The 26,239-nt window shown below is 44.3% G+C and overlaps 2 protein-coding genes across 4 annotated transcripts in view; both read right to left on the reverse strand.

Moving 5' to 3' along the window:
- The window catches only part of LOC122884254 (PH and SEC7 domain-containing protein 1-like), a 55,341-nt gene extending 51,413 nt beyond the window's left edge, over positions 1-3,928 (reverse strand). For both annotated transcript variants that reach the window (XM_044213917.1, XM_044213919.1), the window contains exons 1-4: positions 3,789-3,928; positions 3,416-3,708; positions 1,651-1,888; positions 1,299-1,558 (exon numbers count right to left, since the gene is read on the reverse strand). In XM_044213917.1, the coding sequence (XP_044069852.1) occupies positions 1,299-1,558; positions 1,651-1,888; positions 3,416-3,705 (788 nt within the window). In that variant the 5' untranslated portion in view covers positions 3,706-3,708; positions 3,789-3,928. The remainder of the gene's footprint in view (positions 1-1,298; positions 1,559-1,650; positions 1,889-3,415; positions 3,709-3,788) is intronic.
- On the reverse strand, positions 3,838-26,239 carry LOC122884250. 2 transcript variants are annotated; one of them, XM_044213908.1, is made up of 4 exons: positions 21,495-21,828; positions 7,943-10,557; positions 6,745-6,853; positions 3,838-4,064 (listed from the first exon to the last, which is right to left on the reverse strand). In XM_044213908.1, the coding sequence occupies exons 2-4, from the start codon at positions 10,388-10,390 to the stop codon at positions 3,838-3,840; spliced, it is 2,784 nt and encodes a 927-aa protein (XP_044069843.1). In that variant the 5' UTR covers positions 10,391-10,557; positions 21,495-21,828. The 2 variants fall into 2 exon arrangements, 1 of the variants encoding a protein (XP_044069843.1); XR_006379850.1 differs by lacking the exons at positions 3,838-4,064; positions 7,943-10,557; positions 21,495-21,828 and adding exons at positions 23,341-23,478; positions 25,837-26,239.

The raw sequence follows: 26,239 nt of genomic DNA on the forward strand, positions 1-26,239 counted from the left end.
CGTTACTGCGGCAGCTTTCAGTCCTGACACAGAGCTCCTCTTGTATCTATAATACATTTTAAATAAAGTCTTGACCTTCACATTATTTTTTTTTTTTTTACTGCAACCGAGGAAGGAACCACAGCCGGCGAGGACGAGGAAGAGGAACGACTACAGCCAATGAAAGCTCGTTCCACGTGCGTCAGGCGCAAAACTCTGTCCTTCATCATCCTGGTTCCGGGGCGACGACGAAGACAACAGCAGCCGAAACAAAACTCCCACAGAGACAAGTGTCAACGGGAGGCAAGTGGATATTTCTCCTTCAAATCACTGCGAGTAGAATTTGAAAAATGTCGTAGTTTTGCCACCAGGACCACATTACGGGGCCCCGGGGCGAAAACGACACGTTCTGCTGAGAAACCAGGAAGTATTCCTACAGTGAAGCACTAACCCGCAGCTGCTGTTCGGGATTATTTGATTCAGCTAAAAGTAGCTCCAGAATATGCACCATGTAAGCACAGTAGCAACTGAAATGTTACACGTGATAAAAAAAAAAGGTGGATCATTTTACCCAGAATGAAAATTAAAAAGTTAAATGGTAAATAAACTATTCTTATGTTGTACCACTCAGGATAATCAGGCCACAGTGAAATGTTAAAAAGAAAAACAAACCCGAGAAAAGGAAACTGGACTTTGAAATTACAAACTGATGTCGTGAAATTGCAATTTGAAAAGCTAGAAGATGTAAAGCTTTGAGTGTTGAACTCTTAATAAATAATACCCTAGTAATAGCCTTTCCCCCAAACTCTGATTCATTATTTGATATTGATAAAAATAAGTATCCTGAGTAGTACAATATAATAATAGTTAATTTGACATTTTGCGCACCAACAAAACGGGGACCCACTCGTGGAAACGCAGCTCCATAGAGCTACTAGAGGTAAAAAACTCTACAGCGAACCTTCGATATTAACTCTGGGTAAAATTATCTTCCATAATTTACAAGACATGGCCTCAAAATGATGTACGAATGCAACCTTAGAGCCGCTCCCATCTTTGTGCCTGATTTGAACGTGCCTCGGTGATGCAGATACACCCTGCAGTTAGTCAAACAGCCTGAGGGTCGGGGGTCTGGTCTCGCTGAATTTCAGACAAACGTGACTAAAACGGCGTTGAGTGGAACGCCAGAGCACGGCTTTCCGGCACTACTACTTCCACGGTGCATGGAGGAGGGAAAACAGCCATCCACGAGGGAACAACGGGAACCAGAACACACTTCCTGTCCTCGGTCTGGACCTGCACCATCGGCGCTGACTCACCTGGGGCTGCTGTGGAGCGAGGGGGCCGAGCTCGCCTTGCGGAAGCCGTCTTTGAGGACGGAGCGACGCCACGACTCTTTCTCCGACTTGGATCGAACTGGAGGGCCGGAGTCGTCTTTGGAGCCGCCTCGGAGCCCCGCCCCCGAGGCACTGAGGGTGATTTCGGAGCGAGACGTCTCCGAGGGGGGAGACTGGTCCGGGTGGGCCAGCGGGGCGAAACTCAGCTCAATGATCTGCTTGGCGCTCTCGCAGATCTGGCTCTGAACACACAAACACATCGGTCTTACCTCCTGCGGTCACACAGGACGAACGGACACGAATCTTCTGGTTATTTCCAGCTGCGCTCCCCTACCTGGATCTCTGGGGTGAGGGTGGGCAGGTCGAAGGTGAACACAGACGTGGATCCAGAGGTCAGAAGGTCGACGCTGTCCAGGCTGCTGTACGACGTGCCTTTGGCCCGGTGAGACTCCATGATGCTTTCAAAATGGCGGCTGAAGGAGTCGAGGTTGCTTTCGGAGGGTCGGCGGGGGCTGCCGATGGAGATCGGAGACTTGAGGCCGCCATGCGAGTTAGACGACGCCTCCGACGGCCTGAAAGGTAAACAAACACCACACTTTAACGGCTCTGGTGCAGATCAAGCACACGCGTACGTTGTGCCCTTCAAAATGTCTTCCAGAATCCTGAAAGAGGGTTTTTCATGTGCAACAGTTTGTCCTGGACTACTGGACTAAATCTGCTCGACAGGAAGTGCTGTGGCTGTGCTCAGCACCATTAAAGATGCAGAATGATATCATGACAGTGAGGCCTTTTTGGGGACTTTCAGGGGTCTAAAATCCAGAGGGAGCAGGTTTCTGACATGAAACATTTTTGCCAACAAGATTAAATTTGGCGGTTATTACCCAAATCAGAGCCGGACAATCACTGCCTTTCTCTGGGCTGCATGCGGGGCTAACAGAAGGCTAACGAGCCCATACATGTATACTAATCAGACCCACTGCTTATCCTCCTGATCCAATCGCTAAACATCTGTTGGTGATGCCAAGTTGGTGACACAATTTCACCCAGGAAAACAGGACCAGTCAGACTTTGAGACAGTTTTCCTGCTGCTAATATTGCCGACTCCAGTCGGGAAATACAAATATGAGACGGCATGGAGTAGTACAGTCATTAAACCAGTTAAGTTAAAGCTACTGTACAAAGTGTCTGTTACCACACTGATGATAAATGGGCCACAAATGTTTTTAATATGCTGTTAAACACAAAAATGTCTTATTGGCTACCTGACTGTTAGAGCTGTAACAGATAGTCTGGCTGTGCGAAGCAGGCAGCGTTGTCTTCCCCCTTCAGTGTCCGTGAATGTATATAACATCTGTAAATATTTGAATCCTGCATACAGATGTTTTCAAACTGTGAGGGGAGTCGCGGGGGTGTGGAGGGGGAGGCGTGAGGTAAAAAAAAGCTGCGTGAGATTAAAGGGACAGGTGGATGAACGAGAAGTTAGTTATTGTAGTTTGTTTTGCTGATTTTTGAAGCTTCAGCAGTGGCTGTGACACACAGCTCATGGAGGACATTAAGGTACATTAAGCTCCCCATTTTCGTTGGTAATTTACGACAAAAATCAGACTCCTTCTCTGAGTCATAACTCTGAACACAGACATGATCCCACATCCTAAATAAACGTCCATGAATCCGCTTAGAAATCATAGAAAAAAAGACGCTCTTAACTGCAGAACCTGCCTGAGAATCCTGCTGTTTCTAAGTTTCCTTCAGTCTCACAGTGATCCAGAGACAGCTGTCTGTCCGTCCACGGGTCCACTGCAGACAGGAGCTGCTGACTGCTGGTTCGGCTGCTTTAATGAGGCCAGTTTGACTAAATGTGAACAGATACAGGCTAATTAAAGCTGTAGGCCACAGCGTAACTCGGTGAATCCATGGCAACATTACACTTCCTGTTTAATAGTAGTTTCAAAACTCAGAGCTTGATTATCAACCAAATAGTAAGAGGGAGGGGGCGTCATTGGGAGGGCTGTAGCTGTCCCACAGTGTCAGACTTTGAACCCCTGCTTTAATGTAATTGGTGGATTCAAATAAAGCGCTTAACGTGTGTGACCTCTCACCCCTTCAGCAGCAGACCGAACACCTCGTCCTCCTCCTTCGTGGCTCTTTGTCTCTGTCTGTCTCCCAGCATCCGGACACTGGCCCAGCTCACCACTCCTTCTTCCTCCTCCTCCTCATCATCCTCCTCATCCTCCTCCTCTTCCTCCTCATCCTCCTCCTCCTCTTTCCTCCCACCTGTCCGGGGTTTCGGGGAGGCGTCGGCTGGGCTGAAGCTGGAATTTCCCAGGACGCTGCGGTTACTCCCAAAGGCCGAGTCCGCCTCCTCGGCTGCCTCGGCCTCCGCCCGCATCACCTACACAGTAATAAGCAATATTTAATATACATGAACGTTAAGACGCTGCAGATGAGACGAACCAGATGAAATCAGATCACCTCGTCCAGGTCGGTCTCCCTGTAGCACCGCAGTGGCACGGCGTCCAGATCAGTCTCGAGAGTATTTGATGGTTTGCCGGATGATGCCCGTCTTGGGGGTGGAGCCTCGGGGGTCGGGGGTCACCAGCTCCACCTCGACCTGCCGCACCTCGTGATGCGACAACTTTTGACCCTCGCTGTCCCGCCCCCTCCTCTGATTGGCTGGTTTCAGGTCGAGGGAGGAGGGAGGGGTGGGGCTGGGCGAGCCGCTGGTCGGTGGCGTCGCGGACGGAGCGTCTGCAGGAGAAAAGAAGCGCGTTGATTTTTATGTTGACAACTGCAAGTCTGAAGTCGTAAAGATCACAACAAGGTTCTATACTACAACATGTTCTGTTGTCTATTTTTACAAAACAATATTGGAAGGAACATCTGGCCAAGCCAGGTGAAGACACATCTGTATGCAGATGATGCAGTTGTAAACAAACAGTCGCCTGTTGTCTAAATCGAGCTTTTACTGACCTCCAAACTGCCGTTCACACGCTTCAGTTATCTTTTTACCAATTCAAAATACATAATGTAAGTATGACCTTATCCAGAAATCACGCCCAGTCGGTACTAGAGCCAATATATATCGGCCGATATTAGCAGTGGTGTTTATGCCGGCAGATAAGTAACAGTAAATGTCAGTGGAGAAACATCAAAGATATGTTTGAGGTCATTCAAAAACTCTCCATTACAGAGTTTGTCCACCAGAGAGCGCTGACAAGTTTATTTTTACATTGTGAAATGTTCACGGTTTCTACGTATGTAGGTCAAAACCAAATTTAAGGGATTCTTATCAAAAATGCTTGTTTATGTTTGCGTGTTTATGTCAGCTGAAACCATTAGTCAAAAACTGCAACGATTTATTGGAGGCAACTTTTTGAGAAAAAAACAAACAAAAAACGTTTTGCTTTTTTTAACCATGCACCTTTTTACACTCCATTTAATTATATAACTAACAGTATTACTTATCATGTCTTCAGTTATTTTTTGGACTTGGTATGATAACCTTTTACAATCAGGGCTTCAGAACAATCGGCTGATATATCGTTATCTGATTTTTTAAATCATCAAATATCGATGTCGGCCTTCTAGTCTCTACAAAAGGCAGGTTACATTACTCATTAGATAACACTAGACTGAACTTAATTAGAAAAGGCCTCTTCATACAAATATCTTGGAATATGTCTACATGACAAATAAACTTTCCATACTCACAATGATAACCTCATGAAACTACTCAAAAGCAAATGAGGTTTTCATTTTTGTAAGATAAGCTTTCCTTTTGAAGCAGTTGTTCAGTCCGTATTTTTATCTGCTCTAGATTAGAGTGACAAGTCGCATCGGGATAACCTGATCTGTAGCACGTAAGACATTGACATAAACAATAAAATAAAATCTGTAAATTGATGATTTATGATGAGTATAGAGAACTTCAGTTTATTTCTCATTCTCATTCTCATTTATTTATCTGCTAATTTGAGCATTTATGAGCAGTTTGCGAGATAACATGAACACTTTTGGTGAAAAGATTCAAACTAAGATTGAAGTAATGAGAAAAAAGTACATTTGTTTCCACGTGGTTAGTTAAATGTAGTCGTGTATATATATTCGGTATATAAGTATAAATCAAGACACAAATACTACAGGGCTCAGTTTAGTTAACTCAGAAGTGCATTAATACCATCAAGTATCTTAGTGGTAGGTTGTGTCGATGTTTTTTCAATGAATGTAGAAAATAAGTTTTGTGATTCATGAGCTTAAAAGCACTTTACATTTTGTTCTACAAAATAAATGACACCCGTTATATCTCACTGTGAATTTTGTTGGGAGTACTTTAGGGTAAGTAGAGACCGTACATTTCCACAGCCAGCAAACACCAATGACTTCCGTTAATTAAAACAAATTCTGGCTCACTAGTGTCAAAGTGAACAAGTCGGAAAAAGCAGCTAAATATAGAACCGGAAGTGAGTAGTGGTGTGTAGTAATACTCGTGAGTAGAGTTGAGAGGTAAGACCTGTTTTAGCTGATGTTAAGCTTCAGTTAATTGGCTTAGAATTAGACTGAGAGCTTCTGATGCTTGTTTACTTCACTGAGTGGAGAAACAATACAAGGGAAAAGACAGAATGGCCCTTTAACCTGCTGGAAGGTAGAACTAATGTAAACAGGTGCGACCCTTCTCCACGATGAGCTCATACCGCAGCTGCTTGACCAATGAACATCTGGATCAGTGTCTCCATCTGGCAATCACACCTTTTGTGCCTTCAAGCCACTGACTGCTGGCAAACAATGCCATTTCTCCCACTAGGCTTGAATGTATTTTGACTATCTGGACTGTCTTGAACTTGAATGTATGCTGATGAAATGTTATTTTGTTATCGCCAATCGTTCAAGACCTCTGACCTTGAATAAAAATCAGATGCAGACCATGGAGCATTAAGTTTGACAACCCTTAAATCAGTGATTTCCAGCCGGAGTCAAAACCCGATCACCGCTGCTGAAAAGTAGTTAGCAAGCGCTAAGCGCGAGTTGAAATAGCGAGTTTAAAGTAATGGATAAATGGTTTGAAATGTCAAGTGATACTAGTGCCTACTGAAAAAATAAATAAAATAGACCAAGCCTAAACATCAACAATTCTAGGATCGCTGACTTGTAAGAAAAATAACAATATATAATAATATGCACTTTTATATAAATAGCGGTGTTAAATAACATCCAGTTCCAATGACGGTTACATGATGGTGGAGTACTTGGGCTCATTTCATCGGGCAGTGTCCGTGCGTCAGACAAAAACATTTAAGAACTATTGGTTTAATTAACTAATTGAACAATCAATATCAGTCAAAATTTGTTTTATTTTGTTACCAAAATGTAAACATCAATAAAAAATGATGCTCTAAAAACATGAATAGAAATGAAAAGAGTCCTACAGTACCTTTACTGCAGCGACTCTCCTCCGTCTGCCCTCCGAACAGGAACTCCCACTTGGCTCGGGCGATCTTCTGCGATCGCAAGGACGGAGTCGTCGCTGATCCACCGTCCGACTGCGTGAGGAGGAAAGACAGCAGAGTAATGAAATAATGTGCTTCTACAGTATTTCTCACAGAAATTATCTATAACTAGAAATACATTTTTTAAAAATCCACGTCAGGGCATCAGAAAGAGTTAAAGCATTTTTACGCATTATCTCTTGATTTAAGATTTTTCCATTCCATGAAAACATATTCTTTACAGTGCTTTGAGCACTGAGTGGTTACACAATCACAGAAAAGTGTGAAAAAGTCAATTAGTGCACATGTTTTCGTGTTTCACCTCCTCTGAATTGCTGTAACAAACTAAACCCTAACGAATACTTCCAGTAGATTGAATGTTGAAAATTGGGGAGGAGTTTTGATGCACACTGCACCTTCACTTCTTTAAGGAGAATTAAAATTTCATGTAATTTAACGTTTTAAGTCTCCCAGCTTCACGAGACAGTAGGAATGCGAGGTGACAAGAGAGTGTGGACAAACAGCATCATATTAAAACTTTTAAGTCTCTTCTGAACAATATCACTTATGTATGATTTTAATAACTAATTTGCCAAAACAAAGAGGCGCATCCAACAGTCTGGGAGTTGAAGAAAAACTGTGAACCAGTTTATATTGCTGTAATGTTCTGATGAAGAGAAAACTAGTTTAGTTGGCATTAAACACCATATCCCATTAGTCTCAGACCTAGAAGTGCTAGCCCAAGACTCGTGTAGTTGCTGTAGTTGTTGAATGCTAACAAGCTACTCAGTTTTTTATATTTGTTATAGAAGATAGTTTCAGAAAGACTGTTGATAGAAACCATCCATAAGAAAATACACTGAGGAACAGAAACTAACTCACTGGAGGGGAACAACTTTGGATTTCTGTTATATATTTATTGTTATTGAGGTAAGTGACAATATGTCATGACATGATGGGATGACTCATCGTTCAACTCTGCAGACAGACAACCCCACCCGGCCCACACACACACACACACACACACATACATACAGTACATGGCCACACAGATCCAAAGCATACACGATTACCTCCTCACACACACAGACACAGATCCATTTACATACAACCAAACCCTCATCACCCTCCCACCCAGCCGACCTGTATCCCTGAGCCGGTGTCTGCTGTATCGTGGCTGGACTGGCTCGAGGTTTCGGGGGACAGACTGTCGTTTCTGTCCAGCTGGGAACTGTCTCCCATGCTGCCCGTTACCCCACTCGAGCTTTGAGAGGATGTCCCAGTAGCTCCGCTGTGATCCTGAACCTCCTCTCTCTGATCTTTGGACACGCCAATAACTGGCCTCTGGTACCCCTGCACTGATGTCTTTATTCCTTTGTCTTTTCCGACTTTCCTATGATACTCCTCTTTGCTTGGAGTGTAAATTCCAGAGGTTGACTGTCTGAAGTTTTCTTCACAGAGTTCATCCCCATCCTGGACTGGTCCAGCCTCCCTCCACTCCTGGTGCCTGGAGGTCCAGCTAACAGGGAATGCTTCCGTGTTTTGGCTGGAGAAAAGTCTCCTGGAGAGTTCAGGGCTGTCCCTAGGTGATCTATCAAAGAGGTGATCATACTGCCTTGGCTCCATGCTAGGCGATTTATGGTCTCCAGTGTATTGTGGCAGCTGGTAGCGGTGCAGGGCAGACACGTCCTTAGTGGGCGATGAACCCTGTTGCTGCCGTGGGTCCAAGACTGATGATTGAGAGGTGGCTGCACGGTGTAACCTAGCCGGCAAGGCTGGAGATGCTGGTGAAGACAGGCCTTTCTGGGATAAGAGAGGGGAGACACATCCTGGTTTGTTTTGAGATACTGCTTTATCCGTTTTCCGTCTGTGGTTCTGGTTGTTGGCCTGCAGAGGCTCAGGGGAGCTTCGCCCATGAAGAGCGGCATAAGGTTGGGATTCTCGTAGGAATGACCCTCCTGTCTTGGGGCTCTCTGACCTTAGTGACTCAGTTTGAGAAAGTGTCGGAGAAGGAGTCCGTCTGTCTGCAAAAATGCTGGACAGTTTGGCAGCCTCCACAGCTAACTTACCAGCCACTTCTGCATTTAAGGATGGGGAGATGCTTCTGCTGCCATTGGTAGGGCTGACTCTGTCACTGGCTCTGCTACTGCAGCGTGACGATTTGTAGTGAGTCTTGCTGGATAAGTTGGAGTTATCATTAGGACTGTAGTGTATACTGTCTGTAACATTATGACTGGTGTTGGTGATGTTAGCACTATAACTACTATTAACACTGTGTTGGGTGTTCGCACTAGCTTGGTAGCCAGTCCTGGAATGGTTGCTGATGGGGAATATGCTAGTTGGGATCTCATGCTGGATGTCTGTGGGTCTCCCTGCAGGTAAAGGTGGGTGAAATTTGCTAGACAACCTGGGGCTCTCGTCCCCCACCCATGGCCTCTGCTGGCTTTGGGGAAGGCCATAAGAGCGAAGAGTTGAGGTTGGAGCCACTGTGTGGGAGGAGTACCCAGTGTGGGCACACAGGTGGTCAGAGGCAGGACTTCTGGGTAGTCCATTCACTGTACTACGGCAGACTCCCCTGTCCAACTCCAGGAGCTGGGCCTTGGATGGCAGGGTGAGGGTGCTGCGAGGCAAGACAGGTGACCCCGCCCAGGACCGGCAGCGAGGGGACTGGTAGTGCCGTGGCAGGGTCGGGCTGCAATTCGGGCTGTGACAAGAAAATCTGCGCTTGAGTTCTGGGGATCCAAACTCCTCCAAGGCCCTGTAGGTGGCATTTCTGGCAACTGCGTCCAGGCTAGCACTCTGCATGTGAGGCGAGCCCTGTGGGGACTGATTCTTAGATGGGTAGGGGTGACTGCGATAAGGATCGCCCTGCCCTGGCTGACCATTGTACCACACTGGGTCACTCAGCCTCTTCCGCAGCAGCTGCCCCTCCAGTCTGTTAAATGGATTGACCAAATCACTTTGGCACACAGAGGTACGGCGGCCCCCCATGCTGTGAACGTTAGCTTTCTCTACGTAGCCAAAGGTCACCACAGATGTCTTCCCCTCCTCACCCCCCACCCCTGGGACCTCATAGGATCTGCGGTTGCTGGTGGGTGTGGAGGGTACAGTCAGCCTGCCAGAGGATGTAGACAATGGGGAGATAGGCACCCTTCCCCGGTAGGTGTCCATGTCAGAGGAACGGGTGCGTCCCAGTGAGCCATGCTGGCCTGGACTAGTCATTGCAGGTGCAAGGACCTGAAGTAATTGACTGAAACTGTCATACAACAAATCCTGCCGGTGGACCTGGGTGGGAGACCCTGTAGCATCAGGGTTTTGAAGTTGGAAGCTGACTGAGTGCCTGGAGGAGGACTTTGAGGGAGGTGAGCTGTGGCTTCCAACCCCGGTTTGGTGCTGAGAGACTGGAGAAAGTTCTGGACTGCGGTTGGGGCTGGAGTGGGTGGAGCTTCTCTGGGAGTGAGGGAGAACATCTGGGCACTGAAGCATCAGATGACCAGTCCCATCATCTCTTCCTCCCGGCACCTTCCCTTCCTCCTCAGCAACAGCCCTCACCTCAACGTACAGGTGGAGGACTTTACCTGCCTGAGACATGTTGGCACCTAAATGCCCTGATCCTCCTTTTTCTGTGGACCTTGGCTATTTGAACATAGGGTCCCTTGACCTCCTGGTATCCAGTAAAATGCCAAACTGTTTGATGAGGGTCAGAGGTAGAACTGGACTACCAGGTCTGTCCTCCATCTGCTCATAATCTCTTCAACCTGCAAAAGGAAGCAGAGATAGACAACGTTAATATTACAGAGAAGTTAATATTACACCGTTTATCATCTACAGATAGCTTTTTAAGTTCATAAATTAACTTTCTTCAAGATCTCCACCCTCAACACCCTTTTCATGACAAACAGCCTTCCCATATCACCAAAAAGCAGATGGCAATAGAAACAAGATCATTTGCAAAGTAAAGTGGAGCTAGATAAAAGTATGCTGAAACTTTAAATCTTCAGCTTCTTCCTACCCAGGTCCAGGCACTCCTAATCCTTAAGGTCCCTCAGTAGAATATTCCTTCTCACACATACATACATACATTTGAACACACATACAGGTTATTGTTAGTGTTGTGTGCTTTGATGCAGGGCTTTGAATGTAAAATAAACAAACTGCTGTGGCTAATAAGTTACAGGTTAAAGGTAAGAGCTCTAAAATACAGTTCAACCATATATTAGAAGTCCTTCTACTAAAATGATTCCAGATATCACCAGTAGTTATTGATAGTACAATTCTGAGTTGCCTCTTAAGCGCTTGCAAAGTGACAACAATAAATGTAATTTTTATGTTCTAAGGTGTAACTAAATGAAGTTTTCCACCCTACTAGCCATACATATTGTAGCTAATTAACACTTCAATCGTCCTCTGTGAATCTCCTATGTGGGTCAACTAGTGTCCTCAGACAAACTGGTCCACTGCTACAATCAGAAACCAGAGACCTCATGTTTTATTCATTAGAGGCAGAGGGAAAGTCACACTAGGGAACACGAGGGAACACTACGGACGGCCACATTTGTAGTGTTAAAGCTGGATAAATGTGGGGAAATCTGCTCATTAAACCAGTTTTGGTTTGAAGAAAGTTAAAAGTTCAGTTTTTGGAAAAGTTCAGGGAGAACCTGGACAACCAATGATTTTTCTTCACAGTACTGATGCTCTCGAGATGAAGCCAAGCTTTCAATTCAATCACTAATGAACATTCAGAGTATCCACTGTCCAGTGCTAACCAATACAACAGATCTGGTAATGTTCAGTGAGTTAGTCATTTTTTGATACAATATTGTGTTGTTGTTTACTGGATTGCCTTATACAGTATGGTGCGCCTAATAGTTTGTTCCGACACTCACATGTGCAGGGACAAACTAACATAAATACATATGCAACTAAAGAAACTGAAAAGGTACCAACTGAAAATCCAAGGAAGATACTGCAGACCCATCAAAACTGTCTGATAAGTGATCACTGGGAAGTGCAGAAAGGAAACAAAACAGTGATGACCAGCGAGCAATAAAAATCAAGACCAAATAAAACAAGACTATCAGTCTTAAGTGCTGCTAGCGTTCCTTTGAATTCACAGTGTTCATTACAAACAACATACTAACGATAAAGCCTAGACCCTTTACATCAGCCCCTGGAATAAATAAGCCCCGTCTAAAATAAGTACTAGGGGTCCTTTAAGATGTCCTAGTGGTCATTAGGGAGGTTCTAGGGTCATTTAGAAGGTTCTAGTGGTCATTAAGGAAGATCTAGGAGAACTTAAGGACAGACTTGGGATCTAAGAGGTTTTTAATGATCACTGAGGAGGTTTTGAGTACTTTAGGACAAATTGAGGAGGTTCTAGCAGTCCTTAAAGGGGTTCTGGTTTTAGGACTCCTAAATTTTAGGAAATTTAGGAGTTAAGATGTTCTAGTGGTCAGTGAGGAGGTTCTAGTAGTCCTTTAGGAGGCTCTAGTGGTCATTTGGGAGGGTTTAGGGGTCATGTAGGATGTTCTAGGGGTCCTTTAATAATAATAGGTTCTAGTGGTCACTGAGAAGGATCTAGGAGTCCCATAAGAACGTTCTAGAGTCTTTTAAGACGTTCTAGTGGTCATTGAATATTTACAAGGGGACCTTTAAGATGTTCTATGGGTCATTTAAGAGGTTTTCTTGGAGAATGTATGGGCAAAAGGGAACTGAAGCTGTTGGCGGTCGTGGTGGAACAACATCTGTTTTACTTTCATTTGTCACCAATCTGTAAATGAACCAAGTTGTAAAAGAATCTCCTGTTCTGATCCTTAGACCACTTGTTTGTAATTACATGTCCATTCATGTCTTTGGCCATCCTCCAACATGGTGGCAGGAACATGTGGGCCAGCGGGCGCAAGTGACTCATGTGAGTTTGATTCGTCTATTAATAGATGACGAAAAGCAGCTTGGAGTTCAGGTGTTCAGGTGAGAACAGCCAACGTACGAAGCTGTCTGATCTGCAGGTTACACCAACAAAAACCTTTCACATCTTACAGTCAAACTCTTTTTCTTGATTTTATATTTTGTTCTCCGGGCTTTTTTAGAAGTGAAATTTGAATTTTAAATAATATACTCTTGTCATCATTCTCCTGCTCTACTTTATACTTTTTGATTGTGGCTCTATTTATCTATTTGGCTCTTTGCTGTATGTTGTCTGTCTACAGTTTCCATCTGTGTTTCGCTGTTTGTCTATTCCAGACTTTTACGGTAAATCTGCAGCCGTCTTCCTCAGTGCGAATCAGGAAGAGAAATAAGTTTCTGTGCTGTTTGTTGATGGAGGTCAGCGGTTTAGATCACGAGGAGTCACATGTAAACACAACAGCCTGCAGGAAATCATACACACAGTTGTGGAAGATAAGATAGAGAGTCCTGATCTCTGACAGCTCAGGGAAGTCGCCAAGATTTTAGAAATACTGAGGACATGAGTTGAAGTCACCCCCCATAAAACAATTATAATAATAAAGGTACATCAAAATCAAACTGAGCTTCTCCACAGGACATGATACAAAGCAACATCCTTAAATTGCTTGTTTTGTCCGACCAAGAGTGAGAAACCAAAAGATATTTCAGTTACTAAACATAGAAAAACATCAAATCCTCACATTTGAAAAGCTGGAACCAGCAAACGTTTGAAAAATGACTGAAACAATTTGTCGATTATCAAATAGTATAAATATATTATAATATAATATATATCAAATAGACTCGACCCACGGATGTTGCGGTTATGTGGTACGAGTCCCAACAAGCCACTGGGGAGCACCACTGCTTTCAACCGCTGCTCTTCAACTGCTTTCAGTGTTTAAATACACACTGACAAGTCAACTGCCTACAAGGCTTGAACTTGAAACTGAAATTTCACGTTCTTTCAGAAATCACACTTAACTAGAAAGAAACACCTTAACACTTTAGTTCCTTTCACTTCAAACTGTTTACTGATTCAACTTCAATTGCTTTAAGTGCTTAAACTCCCATACAACATCGCATAAGCAAAGAATTAACATTCTACGACATTTTTATTTGTTTATAGTTTTTACGACTGCAGTTTTCAACCTTTTGGCCTTTTCTAGTTAGATTTTTTTCTAATCTGTTCTAGATTATCTTTGTTTTACTGTAAAGCACATCGTAACGCTGTTTCTAAGAGTGTTATATAAATAAAATAAAACAGTGAATCACTGTGACGATGATTCATCGATGACTAAATGAAACACAGAACAGCTGTAAGTTTCCCAGCAGTAAAAGTCTACTGGAGAAAGAGAAACAAAAGATAAGATCACAGGTTTGATCACGACAGCGTGATGTGCGTGGTGCTGAAGTGCCCTTGAGCCAGACTCTGAACCCCCAACTGCTCTCTGTCTGGATAATAACAGCACAGATGTAAATTCAAGGGCAATTTCAAGGGCAGTGCAGATTCTACTGTAACGAGGTGTGTTTGTGTGTGTGAGAGACAGTGTTTGCGCTTGTACTTGCTACGTAGTGAGGACTGAAACACTACAGAGTGAGGACATTTTTGGAAAGTGAGGACATTTTCTCGCAACTTCGGGGGGCTGTTTGAAGGTTAAGGTTGGAAACAGGTTATGGTTAGGCGTTTAGTTGCGATGCTTAAGGAGCTAGGGAATGCATTGGCAATGACGGCCCTCACAAAGATAGAAGTAGGAAGACTCATCCCCCCACAATGCACCACAGAGCGCCACAGGAAGTCATTCCTGCCTGTGGCCATCAGACTCTTTAACTCCTCCCTCTAAGTGTCAGTCTGTATGACCCGAAGTCACTAAACTGGACATTGATCATTAACATCTCTGCAATACTTGATATAATTGTGCAATATTCTGTGTAAATACCTCCATTACTGCTGTGCGATATCTTAATAATCTCAATAAGCTGCACTTAACTCGACAGTACATGCACCTCTACTTATTACTTATATTATTATAGTGTATTATTACACTGTATTATCATCATCAGCCGGTAAACCCACTTGGTACTTCACACTTATTTTATCTTATACTTATACCCACCTGGTACTTAATGTATTTTCTGACCTGTTTTTATAGTGTTTTATATTTTTTGCTAGTATTTTCTCCTGTGTGCACTGATGTAAAGGCGAGCTGCTGTAACAAAGAGTTTCCCTTCGGGGATCAATGAAGTGTTTCTGATTATGATTCTGACACAAGGATGTGTGTGTGTGTAATGAGGCTTATTAAATCTCAGTAGCGCTTCAGTCACATGAACAGCAGCTCTGTAATAACTGATCATGTAATAATTATTTTTTTAAACGACTAACATCATATTATTGTATAATCTGTCAGTAATGTTATTAAATTACATCCGATCTGTTATTAACTGATAACTTCCACTAATATACAGACACTGTGACGTTGCTACATGACCTAGCTGTGAATGACATCATCGGGTTTAACTGTAGTTTTGTGACACTTAAGAGACATTTTTCACAAGTAAAGTGTTTTTGCTGATGAATGAATGATATAAAATTAATTATACCAGTATTCACATATTACTTATCAAAAGTGTTAACTGCTCAATGAATATTTTATCAGATGAACAATGATTTCCATCATGTTTCATAGGATTTTAGATTTTCTCTTTGAAATCTGAACATCTGCATTAAGATTAAAACTGTGCACTTAATAGTTTTGTTCCAATTAATAGCTATAAACAGTTTGTTGTATGATCGTGGTAAACTGCATGCTAGCATGTCTCAGTGAGTGTTCAACACTGAACAGAGAAGAGCTGCTGAGGTCTGCAATGTCAACCAACACCAGCTGCTGTAAGACAACCTCAGGCTTGTATTTGAATCCATTTGCAGCAACATGAGTCCGAAGAGGTGACAGGAAACGTCAGGGATAACGACGGTAACGACATGTGGCAAAGACCCCTTGTTGGGATTTGAACCAGGGATGTCGAGGAACACCAGGACGTCCACACGTCCAGCGTTGAGACCGTTCATAAGGAGTTTTAAGAAGCTGCTTGTTGCTGTTGTGTGTGTGTGCAGCGATCTATAAGTGCCAAACCATTCGATCAGTAATTGTATGGTTTATTATCTGTTTTGGAAGGCTGATCATGTTCAGTATGCTGTTCCTCCCCGTTTCGTAAAGTAGTTTAAATAAGAACAAAGTGATCTGTTTAGAGCGTGTAGTTACCAAATGCTGCATTTATTGCATTTTAATAGAACATATTTTCCACTGCTGCTAATAAGAGTAAGTGACAGAAGTCATTCGCTACTGATTATGTTTAACTAGCCATTGTGCAGATATGGAGATTTGCTTATTTACTTGAGGCTGAACTGGTTTAAAGCTTTGCTTATCTGTATAGAGAACCACACAATAACCAACAAGTGGACACGTGGAGTGTGCTGACTGGTGTGGTGACAGTATTCAATAAATATCCGGGAGAACAAATGAATGCCTCGTCCCACACGTCTGTGGCGATTCAACATACTGAGCCAGAAAATGTAAAAGGTTACAGAGGGTCGGTTCCTGAGCCTTTCTGTCGTCATATATTGAGCTGGACCTGTTTGTCCTCCACTGCTCGGGATAACAAGCTGTCCGCTGATTTGTTTTTAGAGAAAGTCACACACAGATGCATTCTTACAAAGTACAGGGCATCATGGGTATCATTCTTTTATATTGGAGCCAATATGTTCGGCAAGTTTCGGTACAATGTCAAAGGAATACTATACTTTGGTACCTTAGTTTGGGGTGTTATAGGTTTGCTAGATTAGGGCGTGTTTTGGACCGGAGGGTCAGCAGTGATGGGTCTGAATTGTTGTTACCCACTGACGCAACACATCTGGGAGGCGCACGGAAAGCAACCGTGGAGATGCCGAGTTTGTCATCAACCCTTTGACCCACAAAACAAAACCTGAGCCTTTGTCAAAAGAAGAGCAGGCCAAAACCAGAAGAGGCCGACCAAGCCGACGGCTACGATTAGCACCAGGAGAACGGTGCATCGCATGGGAGTCCAGTCAAAACCTCTTCCTCCCAGACCAGCGACACAGATCCCAGAGGGACAAACAGGAACATCCTCACGTCAAACTTGCGCCATGCGCGACACTCAGGTACACTGCAGGTACATGAGGTGGAACAGTCTAGGCAGCTTGTGACCTCATAACTCCATAAATACTTGTTTCCTACGCAAACCTGAGGGGGAAAGTGTTTTTGTTTCCCTGTGATCCAGGTGACCTTTCCCCTAACGTTCATGTAGGGAACACTAGGTGGTACTAACAGGAGAACATAAACATGTTTTAACCCCCTCCATTAACAAAATACATTAAACTGCTCAATGCATCAGCATTAAATACAATGTAGTGTAGAGTTAGAAATGTTAAATGAGGAAATATCTGATCAAAGAACAAAGTAAACAAGAGTTTGACCAAACACTTGATGCCGACATTCAGTACCTGACACAGAAGTCAGAGCTTGAATGCGATACCTGGTACAGGACATTATTACAACACAGCGTGAAGTTCTGCTTTTTAGCAGAATCAAAGGGAGGTTTTGTAACACCAGCCAGCATGAGAAGAGGAAGAAGCTGCTGGACTGTTCGAACCGTTCAAAGAGTTTCTCAGTGTTTATTGAGTTTAGCTCCTCTGCTGCTCAGACATCCGTCCTCATCACTGTCACGGTGACATCGACTTTAATCTGATGACCTTGAAAACGGAGCAGGATATGATCTTGTGAGCGTAGTTAGGGTTTCACTTTAAAGCCAATTTAGTATCACTGAAATAGAAATAATGAAGTCACAGTGAAAGGCTGAATGTTTTGTTGAATGTCCCGCTCGCTGTGGAACTGAACCCTCAACCCTGGAGCCCGGAAAACCTCAATGAGGGATTACACTTTTTAACCAACACAGTGCGAGCGTTCGTCCTCTTTAACCCTCTTTGAGAAGATCGACATTTGCAGAAAAAGGTATGCTTGGAGCCCACACAGCCTGTTCTAATTTACTGGGTTTAACAGCACAACAGACCCTACGGTCCTCAGCGTCTGTCGAGTGGTCAGCCCGTCCAACACAACAACTAAAGTTTCTGCTAAATCAAAGTAACCGAATGTAATATTCTGACAAACGCAGCAGTGTTGCTCAGCACGCGGCTCACCAAGCTGTAACTTGCAGCTCGCGATGATGCTGCCAGTACACATAAACACCTAAAACACTCAGCTTCACTGCTTATACACAAGATGGCAGTTTGGGCCGCAAACACGGGACCTGCACTAACTCACTGGTAAATAAATACTGAGCAGGTGTCGGATAATTTGGGGCGATTAAAAGCATTACAGCACTATGAGGACGCAACCTTTTCATGTATATTTGGGCTTTTACTAAACTCCTGGATGCTGCTGCTGAACTGAAGGAAACTGGCAGCAGTCCGGCAACACGGCTCACTGCTGCAGTAGAGTTTACTGCAGCGTCTCATGCTAGCTAAGATGGAGTGCACAAACAATATAAATTGATTAATTTCTAATCAAACTAAGTCGCAAAACCAGATGGAGACAAGGCAGCGTGGCAGGAGTCAGAGAGCAGCAACCGAAAATCTAAACGGAGTCCCTGCAGCAGACTGCAGGCGGTCCGAGTAAAGAGAAGAAGAAAGGTACGACAACAAGCTGATGGACCGAAGAGTTTTTATTTGTTCTCCACGGATCCACAGACCCAACCCTTGATGTTTAATATGCAACAAAACCGGCTTCAAGCAAAGTAACTTGGAGCGACATTTCCAAATCATGCTCCCAAAACTGTGGTATCTGATATTCACCGCTTTACTCGGCAGATTACCGTAACTTTGCGTCACTACAATGTTTTAATTCATCAAAGTATGTAGAAAGACTAAATATGTACATGAGCCCGGCTGCGGTTCATCTGATTGGATCAGATGTTGAGCCGCGCACGTCTGGAAAGTAATGTGTTGTTTGATTTTTCCTCAGAGCGTGACAGACGGAGCAGGATTACATCGGCCTGGAAAACATCACTTTACATCTGTAATAAATTAAAACAAACAAGCAACTTGTTGACTGGTCAGGAACACGTGTGATCACAGTTTATACATCTGAAGCTTTAAATGGCAACAAGGCCGAGTCTAACTGGAAAGTAAACCCAAAGAGACCAACAGGTAGCAGATGTGAGAAGATCTGAATCTGGTCAGAACTGGATCTGGATCAGTCACTTCCTGTGCGGATCAGGTTTCATTTGGACAAGATCTACAACACAAACGCTTCCTGTTTACGCCGAGAACAACACTGAAGATTCACAGCGACTTAACGTGGCTTAAAGCGAGTCAACAGGTAGGGCACGACGCCTTGCTCGAGGGCCCTTTGTGACCGAGACATTTCCACCAGGAGGGAGTCGCACAAAGCAACAGCTCAAAGACCAAACAGATTTCTTCTTCACCTCGTGTCAGCGGAGGATTTCCTGAGCCGCTTGTCAGAAGAAGACCTGGTTTCATTTTCAAAAACTGAAAGCTGAAAAATCACAGAAAATAAGAGGACAGAGACCAGAATGTGCTGCAGCCAAATGTCACTCCAAGGGGTTTCTGGGAAATGAAGGAAATCGGTAACTAAGGCAGACTCAGGTTGAGGAAGAGTAGCTTCTGTGATGAACTGTCATACTGAAACAACATCTATTTACTCCAGCCAATCACAAAGGGAGTCAAGTCACAAACACCTGAGCCATGTTGGGATGTATTCCTGTAGAGACGTGGATGTGGACGAGGTAACCTTCTGAAATATAGGTATGATGGTAAATTCTTCCGTTTTAATATTATTGTCTTTTTGATTGAATGTTAGCTTGTTTAATATTGCGACAGTGTCAAAAACTACTCAAATAAAACAAGTGAAAAACACTTCACTCTTTGGTTGGACATTGCTTCATTTAACCGGCGTATTACACAACATTCACTTTGACGAAATAACAGATTACGATGCTGTGATGTCTAAATTAAGCCACGCCTACACTGTGTACAGTTCACAGATCCTTTTGCGAAATAGTGTCTCGCCACCTCACCTTCTCTTCTCTCCAGCTGCTAGCAGCTCCTCCATTTCTGTTGAGTGTTGCATTGTGGGACACCAGAGTCCATTCACAAATCCAGTGATTTTAATCTGAGCGGGTGTTTTTAACTAAACTTTGTTTAGTCTAAGGCTGCAAGTAACAGTTATTTTCACCATAGATTCATCTGTTTATTTTTTCAATTAGTCACTTCATTGTTTAGACTATAAAATATCAGAAAATAGTGAAAAATGTCCATCACAACTCGCCAGAGTCCAGTGTGACGTCTCCATTCTGCATTTTTGGTCGGAAGATTTTAAGGTTAATGTTGTATAAAACAGAGAAAAGTGTCTTTTTTAGTTGTATAATACGCTTGTTATGAGCAATTGACAATAATATATATAAATATATCCTGTGTTTATATTATTGTATAGTTATTAGTTATTATATTTTTCTATTTTTGTATGTTGTGTGTTTTCTTCTTCCCTGATAAAATGTTGATTTCAGACGTTACTGTTTTGCTGAGGTATCTTTCTAAGCACTCTTGTTCCCCACTTGTCTGGTTCTTTGATTTTTTTCCTTTCCTACTTAACGTTTGTTCTTAATTATTTTGATTAGCATTTATTCTAAGATGATTTTATGCTAAAAAGGGAGGAATTGTAATGGCCTCTCTGATGTAATAACATACAGATGTTATTGTAACTGTTTGGCGTCGATACTTCATCTGTGTGTGATTGTTTGGACAGCGAGATGAGAACAGCACACTGATAATGACGACGTGGAACTACAAAACATCCTTGTGACTGTTACGTCCAGACTTCAGGGACGCTCGTCTCCCCGGGCCGAGGAGCCCGACCCTGAAGATAAATAACCGACGCTCTTCCTCATTCGGAGCAGATTATACTGATGTATGTTTTTGCTGCTGTGAGTCCGTCTGCAGACGCTTGAAGTAAACAGAGACAAGTGATTTGCCTCGAGTGTTTCTTTATTCTGAAGAAATTGCCACTACACACCCCTTTAAGGCATTATGTGTGTTTTCTGTCTTGTTATTTGTGCAAATAAATTGGAGAAACTGCAACCAGAGACCGGTTTGAGTTCGTAAATAACTTAAAGGTGTAATCAGACTAGTTTGAAATGAATGAACTAAGTGCTTCAGCCCTGATTCAGTCCTTTTTACAGCCTGAAAGCCGCAGACAGCTCACGTCCAGCGGACTCTGCCCTCGCTAGCTAAATGATTATAACCGACTGGAGACGCCGAGGAGTTCAAACTAAACTTTATTTAGATCCTCAGATGCGAAAATATGAAAACGAAAGCTGAACACTGAGGCTGATAAACATTCCTGAAATACTGTCACTCTGCAGGTAGTGTGTGTGTGTGTGTGTGTGTGTGTGTGTGTGTGTGTGTGTGTGTGTGTGTGTGTGTGTCTCAGACTGATAAGCACACAGTTAGCCCTACTTTTCCTGGACTCTGCTAATAGGATTCCCCCAACACCCCCTCCTCCCCCTCCTCCTCCTCCTCCCCCTCCTCCTCCCAGCATGCACTGCTCAATCCACCAGCACACACTCAGACACAGACACACACTTATAAAACCACACGTATGCAGACACGTGTGTCCACACACACACACACACACACAGGTAGCAGCCGTAACCTTACCTGCGTGTCCTGGTGTCCTCGCCGCTGCAGCGACGTCCCCCGAGTTGCCGTGGTAACCTCCTTCTCCGCTCCCCCTCTCTCTCTCTCGTCCCGTCACTCTCTCTCGGTTATAGAGTAACCTCGTTTTATCCTCCCTCGCCCTCCTCTCTCTCTCTCTCTGAACACTTGTTGTCTGCAGCAGAGCCGGCTCATCGTGGATTTACTGACTCGACTCAGCTGCTCCTCCTCCTCCTCCTCCTCCTCCTCCTCCTCCTCCTCCACTTCCGATCTCTATCAATCAGCTGATGTCCCCGCCCCTTCTTCTAGGCAGCCTGCCAGCCAATCTCATCCTCCGCAGCCTGCAGACCTGGCTCCTTCAGCCAATGATGAGCAGCTCTAACAGATGGCAGGGCCGCACACAGCTTATTGGGGGTGAGGGGGTGGAGGAGGAGGAGGTGGAGGGGGTGGGGGTCAGCTGACCTGACAGGACACTGGAGCTACTTTAAAGGACAATATGCAGTGTTACAGTAGAGATACAGGCTGATTAAACAAGAAATCAGTGAACGTTTTGCTCTTTTGACCACGCCCCCAGTGATGTCACAACGCACTGCCGTACAGTTGCAGATCAGACGTGTCCGTAACGACGGCGGGACGGCCGAGGCGCCCGCGGGGCTCTTCTTCTCTGTCAGTTAAAAAGCTGCTCGTTTCTCCTGATGAGTCCTTTGACGGACGGAAACTGATCCTCAGACGGTGGCGAGAATACCGATGGCGCTCCGGGTCCTCGTGGGTCCGTCACCCCTGCATGTTGTTAGGGTCGGGTGGCTATCCGGTTCCATTTTGGATCCAGTTCCAGGTTTATAAAATAACCAAATTCACCGCAGGTCTAACAAACCTGTTCTCAGATCCGTTATCTCCCCTCGATAAACGGCCAGGCGGCAGCTTCTGGTTTCTGCCGTTATCGACGACGGTCGCTGGTCTTCTCGAGGCCTCGGCCCGCTTCAGTCCGTCGGACGATTTCTGAAACTTTCCAAAAGCGACGATCCAACAACGATTCCCCCTTTTCTCCCGCCTCATTTGCTGATATCTCTCCGCCGTCAGAATCGCTAATAAAGCCATAAAAATGCCCCCAAAAATATTCACAAACAGAAACTCGGAGTTGTTGGGCAGATCAGGGAGGGGGCCGCACGATTATCCACAACTTTTCCACCTGGGGCGTTGAATCCCAAATGTGTCCTCACATTCAGCTCGCTAGTTTCCTCCATTTTGCGTTAGTGACGCCTACCTGGCCTTCGCCAACTGGACGACGGAGCGCTGCAGAAGCAGAGTGGGGATTTCTGTCACGGCTTAATAAAGAAAGGAAGTTTATCGTGCTTCAGCTGGTGGAGCCCGATGGAGGCCACGAGCGTTGATCTGACAATAACGCTGCTGTTCAAATGTCCAATAGTAAGTGACGGCCTTCGACCTTCGAGCCCATTCAGGATGAGTATTAACAGAAACTGTTCATCTGAAGCAAACTGAGGCCTTTGAACACATCATTTCTACTCACATCCTCCTGTTTTCTGATGGATAATAAACTCACCAGCAGGACAAACTCCCGAAATGTCTTTGTGATCCTTTAACATAACCACACACACACGCACACGCACACACACACGCGCACACACACACGCGCACACACACGCACACACGCACACCAACAGAAAATACAGTGCAGGAATATTTACAGCAGAACAACAAACATCAATCAATCAGTCTGCTGAACCGAGCACCTCTCACATCCATATGGACTGTGTGTGTGTGTGTGTGTGTGTGTGTGTGTGTGTGTGTGTGTGTGTGTGTGTGTCTGCGTGTGCGCGTGCTGCAGTACCTCAGTTAAAGGAGGCGGAGTCACACAACAGGAAGTCTGAGAGGAGAGAAGAAGATCAGATCGACTTAAAGCAACACGGACGTTCTTCTTCTTCTTCTTCTCTCACAGCCGGTGAACCCCGGGTACAGAGCCAGAGTCCTAATGGATGAATGAATGAATGAATGAATGAATGAATGGTTTTATTTACATGAACCAACCCTCACAGAGACACACACAATGGAAATTAAATAGAAACATGATCATTAAAACAAACGTATAAAGGTAAAACATTATATATCTGATTCAGATCATACAGAAGCAGGAGGGTTTCATCTTGCGTAACTTCTCTCCTGCGGCTCCGCGCTTCACGAATATATTCAGGAAACACGACCGAAAAGGTTTCGGTGAAATCTCTCCGTCTTCTAAACGAACTTAAACGCCGTTTTTCCACAAATCACGATAGAAAGAACAAATAAAGAAAGCGAAGTTCATCTTCGCCCTCTGGATCTGTTTCAATACGTAAACCACATCAGACTAACTACACTTTTCCTCCACATCCTTATAATAAATCAAATATTTCAGTGCTGTGTGTGAATCGCAGCTGATGGATCTTCTTCCTCCGTCGTCCAGAAACTATTAAAACACATCAGCGAGCCGCTCTGCTGCACCGGGCGACATGTTCCTCCATCACCACGAACACACACACTGTAGTTTATTCTGCCTCCGCCCCACACACACCGTCCTGCTGCCCCAAACACTCACTACAGCACCACATGTGGATTCATCCGCCGCTGGAAATAGTCCCCGACAGATGCTCTGTTTCCTCCTGTTGGTCTGATAGAAACTACAGCGAGCAGCTGTTTGAGGAAACTACTGAGCCTTTTTAAACAGGAAACTACAGATCTGTGTTTTTAAAGGTCTTCAGCAGGAACCAATGGGCTCGCAGCTGAGCGCCGCAGACAGGAAGTCAGACGGAGCGACGCGTTGGTTTGAGTCTGAGTGAGATTTGTTGAGAATAAGACCGAACTGATCCTTCAACAACTCATTTCTGTTTGTGCTAATGCAACTAACGTCGCTTTAGTGACCGTTTTGAACTATTTTGAAAAGTATGACCCCCGAACGACGGGACGTAACCGACCAGCCCTGCCACAAACGGCGCCCGCGTGAAGCTCGTGTTTACTGTCACTGATTATTTTGTCCGAACTCCATTTCTCCAAAAGTAGAAGCAGCTTCTTCACGAGGCCCGTCGTGTTGAACATACTGGACTCAAACTTGCCGACGGGGTTGTTTAAGTAACCGATCATTTAAATCATTAAAGTGAAATTTAATTAAGCTACCAGTTATTTCCTTGTTTTGTCTATAAAAAGGTCCAGTTTCTCTCTCCGTCTTCAGCTGTTCTGTTCAAAGATATTCGGTTTAATTTGATGTAAAACTGAGAAAAACAGCAAACACTCAGACTGCAGAAGCTGCAGCCAGAGACTGTTGTCTTTGTTCGCCTGATAAATTACTGAAATGTATAATTTATCATCAGAATTGTTGCCAATCAATCAAAATAATAGCAATACATTTTTAAAAAACGGCATGGCTTTGGCACCTGATAATCTATCATGAGCATTTGTCAGTATTTGTGACATTTTAAAGACCAATTTTGTGCTGAAAGAAATCATCAATAGATTGATCAGTACTGACAATAGGTGTCAGGTCTGCAGCCCTAACTGTTATCATGGAGCAAAAGACACACAAATAAACGCTTTTAACCAAAATGCATTCATTTTGTTTTATTTCTAAGAGCTTATTAGCGACGTGACGCTTCTCGCTGTCAAAACCTGCGTCCCGTCGTTTTAAAGGTCGCTCGACCTTCCACATCCCCTGATCCTGATCCAGACCCGGACCCGGACTGATGATGAACACGCTTCAGTTGAGACCAGCTGATTCATCTGTGCAGTTTGATCCATAAAACAAAAATGCAAAACATGCTCATACGCACTTTATTTAAGAGTAAGGAGGCGGGTATGTTTGACAGTTTCTGCTGCTTTTTCAAGCTCCTGTTCTCAGGAACAGCCGGCACGCCTGAACTCCTTTCAGAAATGTGTCACTTTAACGCTCCCTTTGGATATTCTCCACAGTGAACACCGTCCCATGTGTAACTCAAAGCCTTTAATAAATCACAGGGCAGTACTTTTCAGTTCGGCATGCATATAACCGACCAAGCTGCACTGCCTTCGCTGAAATGTCGACTTTTCCAAGAGACTCGCGCTGCTGCTGGTCACCGCTCAGCAGGGTGGACCATAATTTTGAAAAGACAATCGTTTGAAGGGGACTGGTTGTAAAAGTAGGAATTTTACTAAAAGAGTCGGTTGTTTGCTGGAATTATATGTATGCCGAAATAATGAGGATATGCTAGTAAATACGGAAAAGGCCTTCAGTTATATTCCGGTATTTGTATAATTGAACTAATACCAAGATAATTTAAAATTAGATGTTTTTCCAAAGGAGTTCCGCGTGCCGTTCACTTACCTGTAAGAATGGGGATGTAGCGGGGCTTGCAGCTTTCTAGCGACCCATGCAACACCACAGCAGCACCGAGGCGGACTCTGAGTCGCCCGGTGGGTCCATTGAACGGTAACGGTGTCGGTAACAGACAGATGTGTGTGCGGTTAAATGACAGAGTACGGCTAGCTAAGTTACGTTACATGCCGGCAGCGGTGAAAGTGCAGCTGGAGATGAGCCGTCCGCCTCCCGCAGTGCTCCCTCCGTCTCCTCTTCCTCCTCTTCTTCTTCTTCTTTCTCTTCTGCTGCTTTTTTCTTTATTTTTTTACGCGGTCGGTTGACATTAGTTTACGTTCTCCACGGTGACTTCAACTTCCGCATCGCTGGGGTGACGTAGCAGCGACGTAAGGAGACGTCAGACCGGACCGAC

The sequence above is a fragment of the Siniperca chuatsi genome, linkage group LG11, assembly GCF_020085105.1.
Source record: "Siniperca chuatsi isolate FFG_IHB_CAS linkage group LG11, ASM2008510v1, whole genome shotgun sequence".
NCBI lineage: Eukaryota > Metazoa > Chordata > Actinopteri > Centrarchiformes > Sinipercidae > Siniperca > Siniperca chuatsi.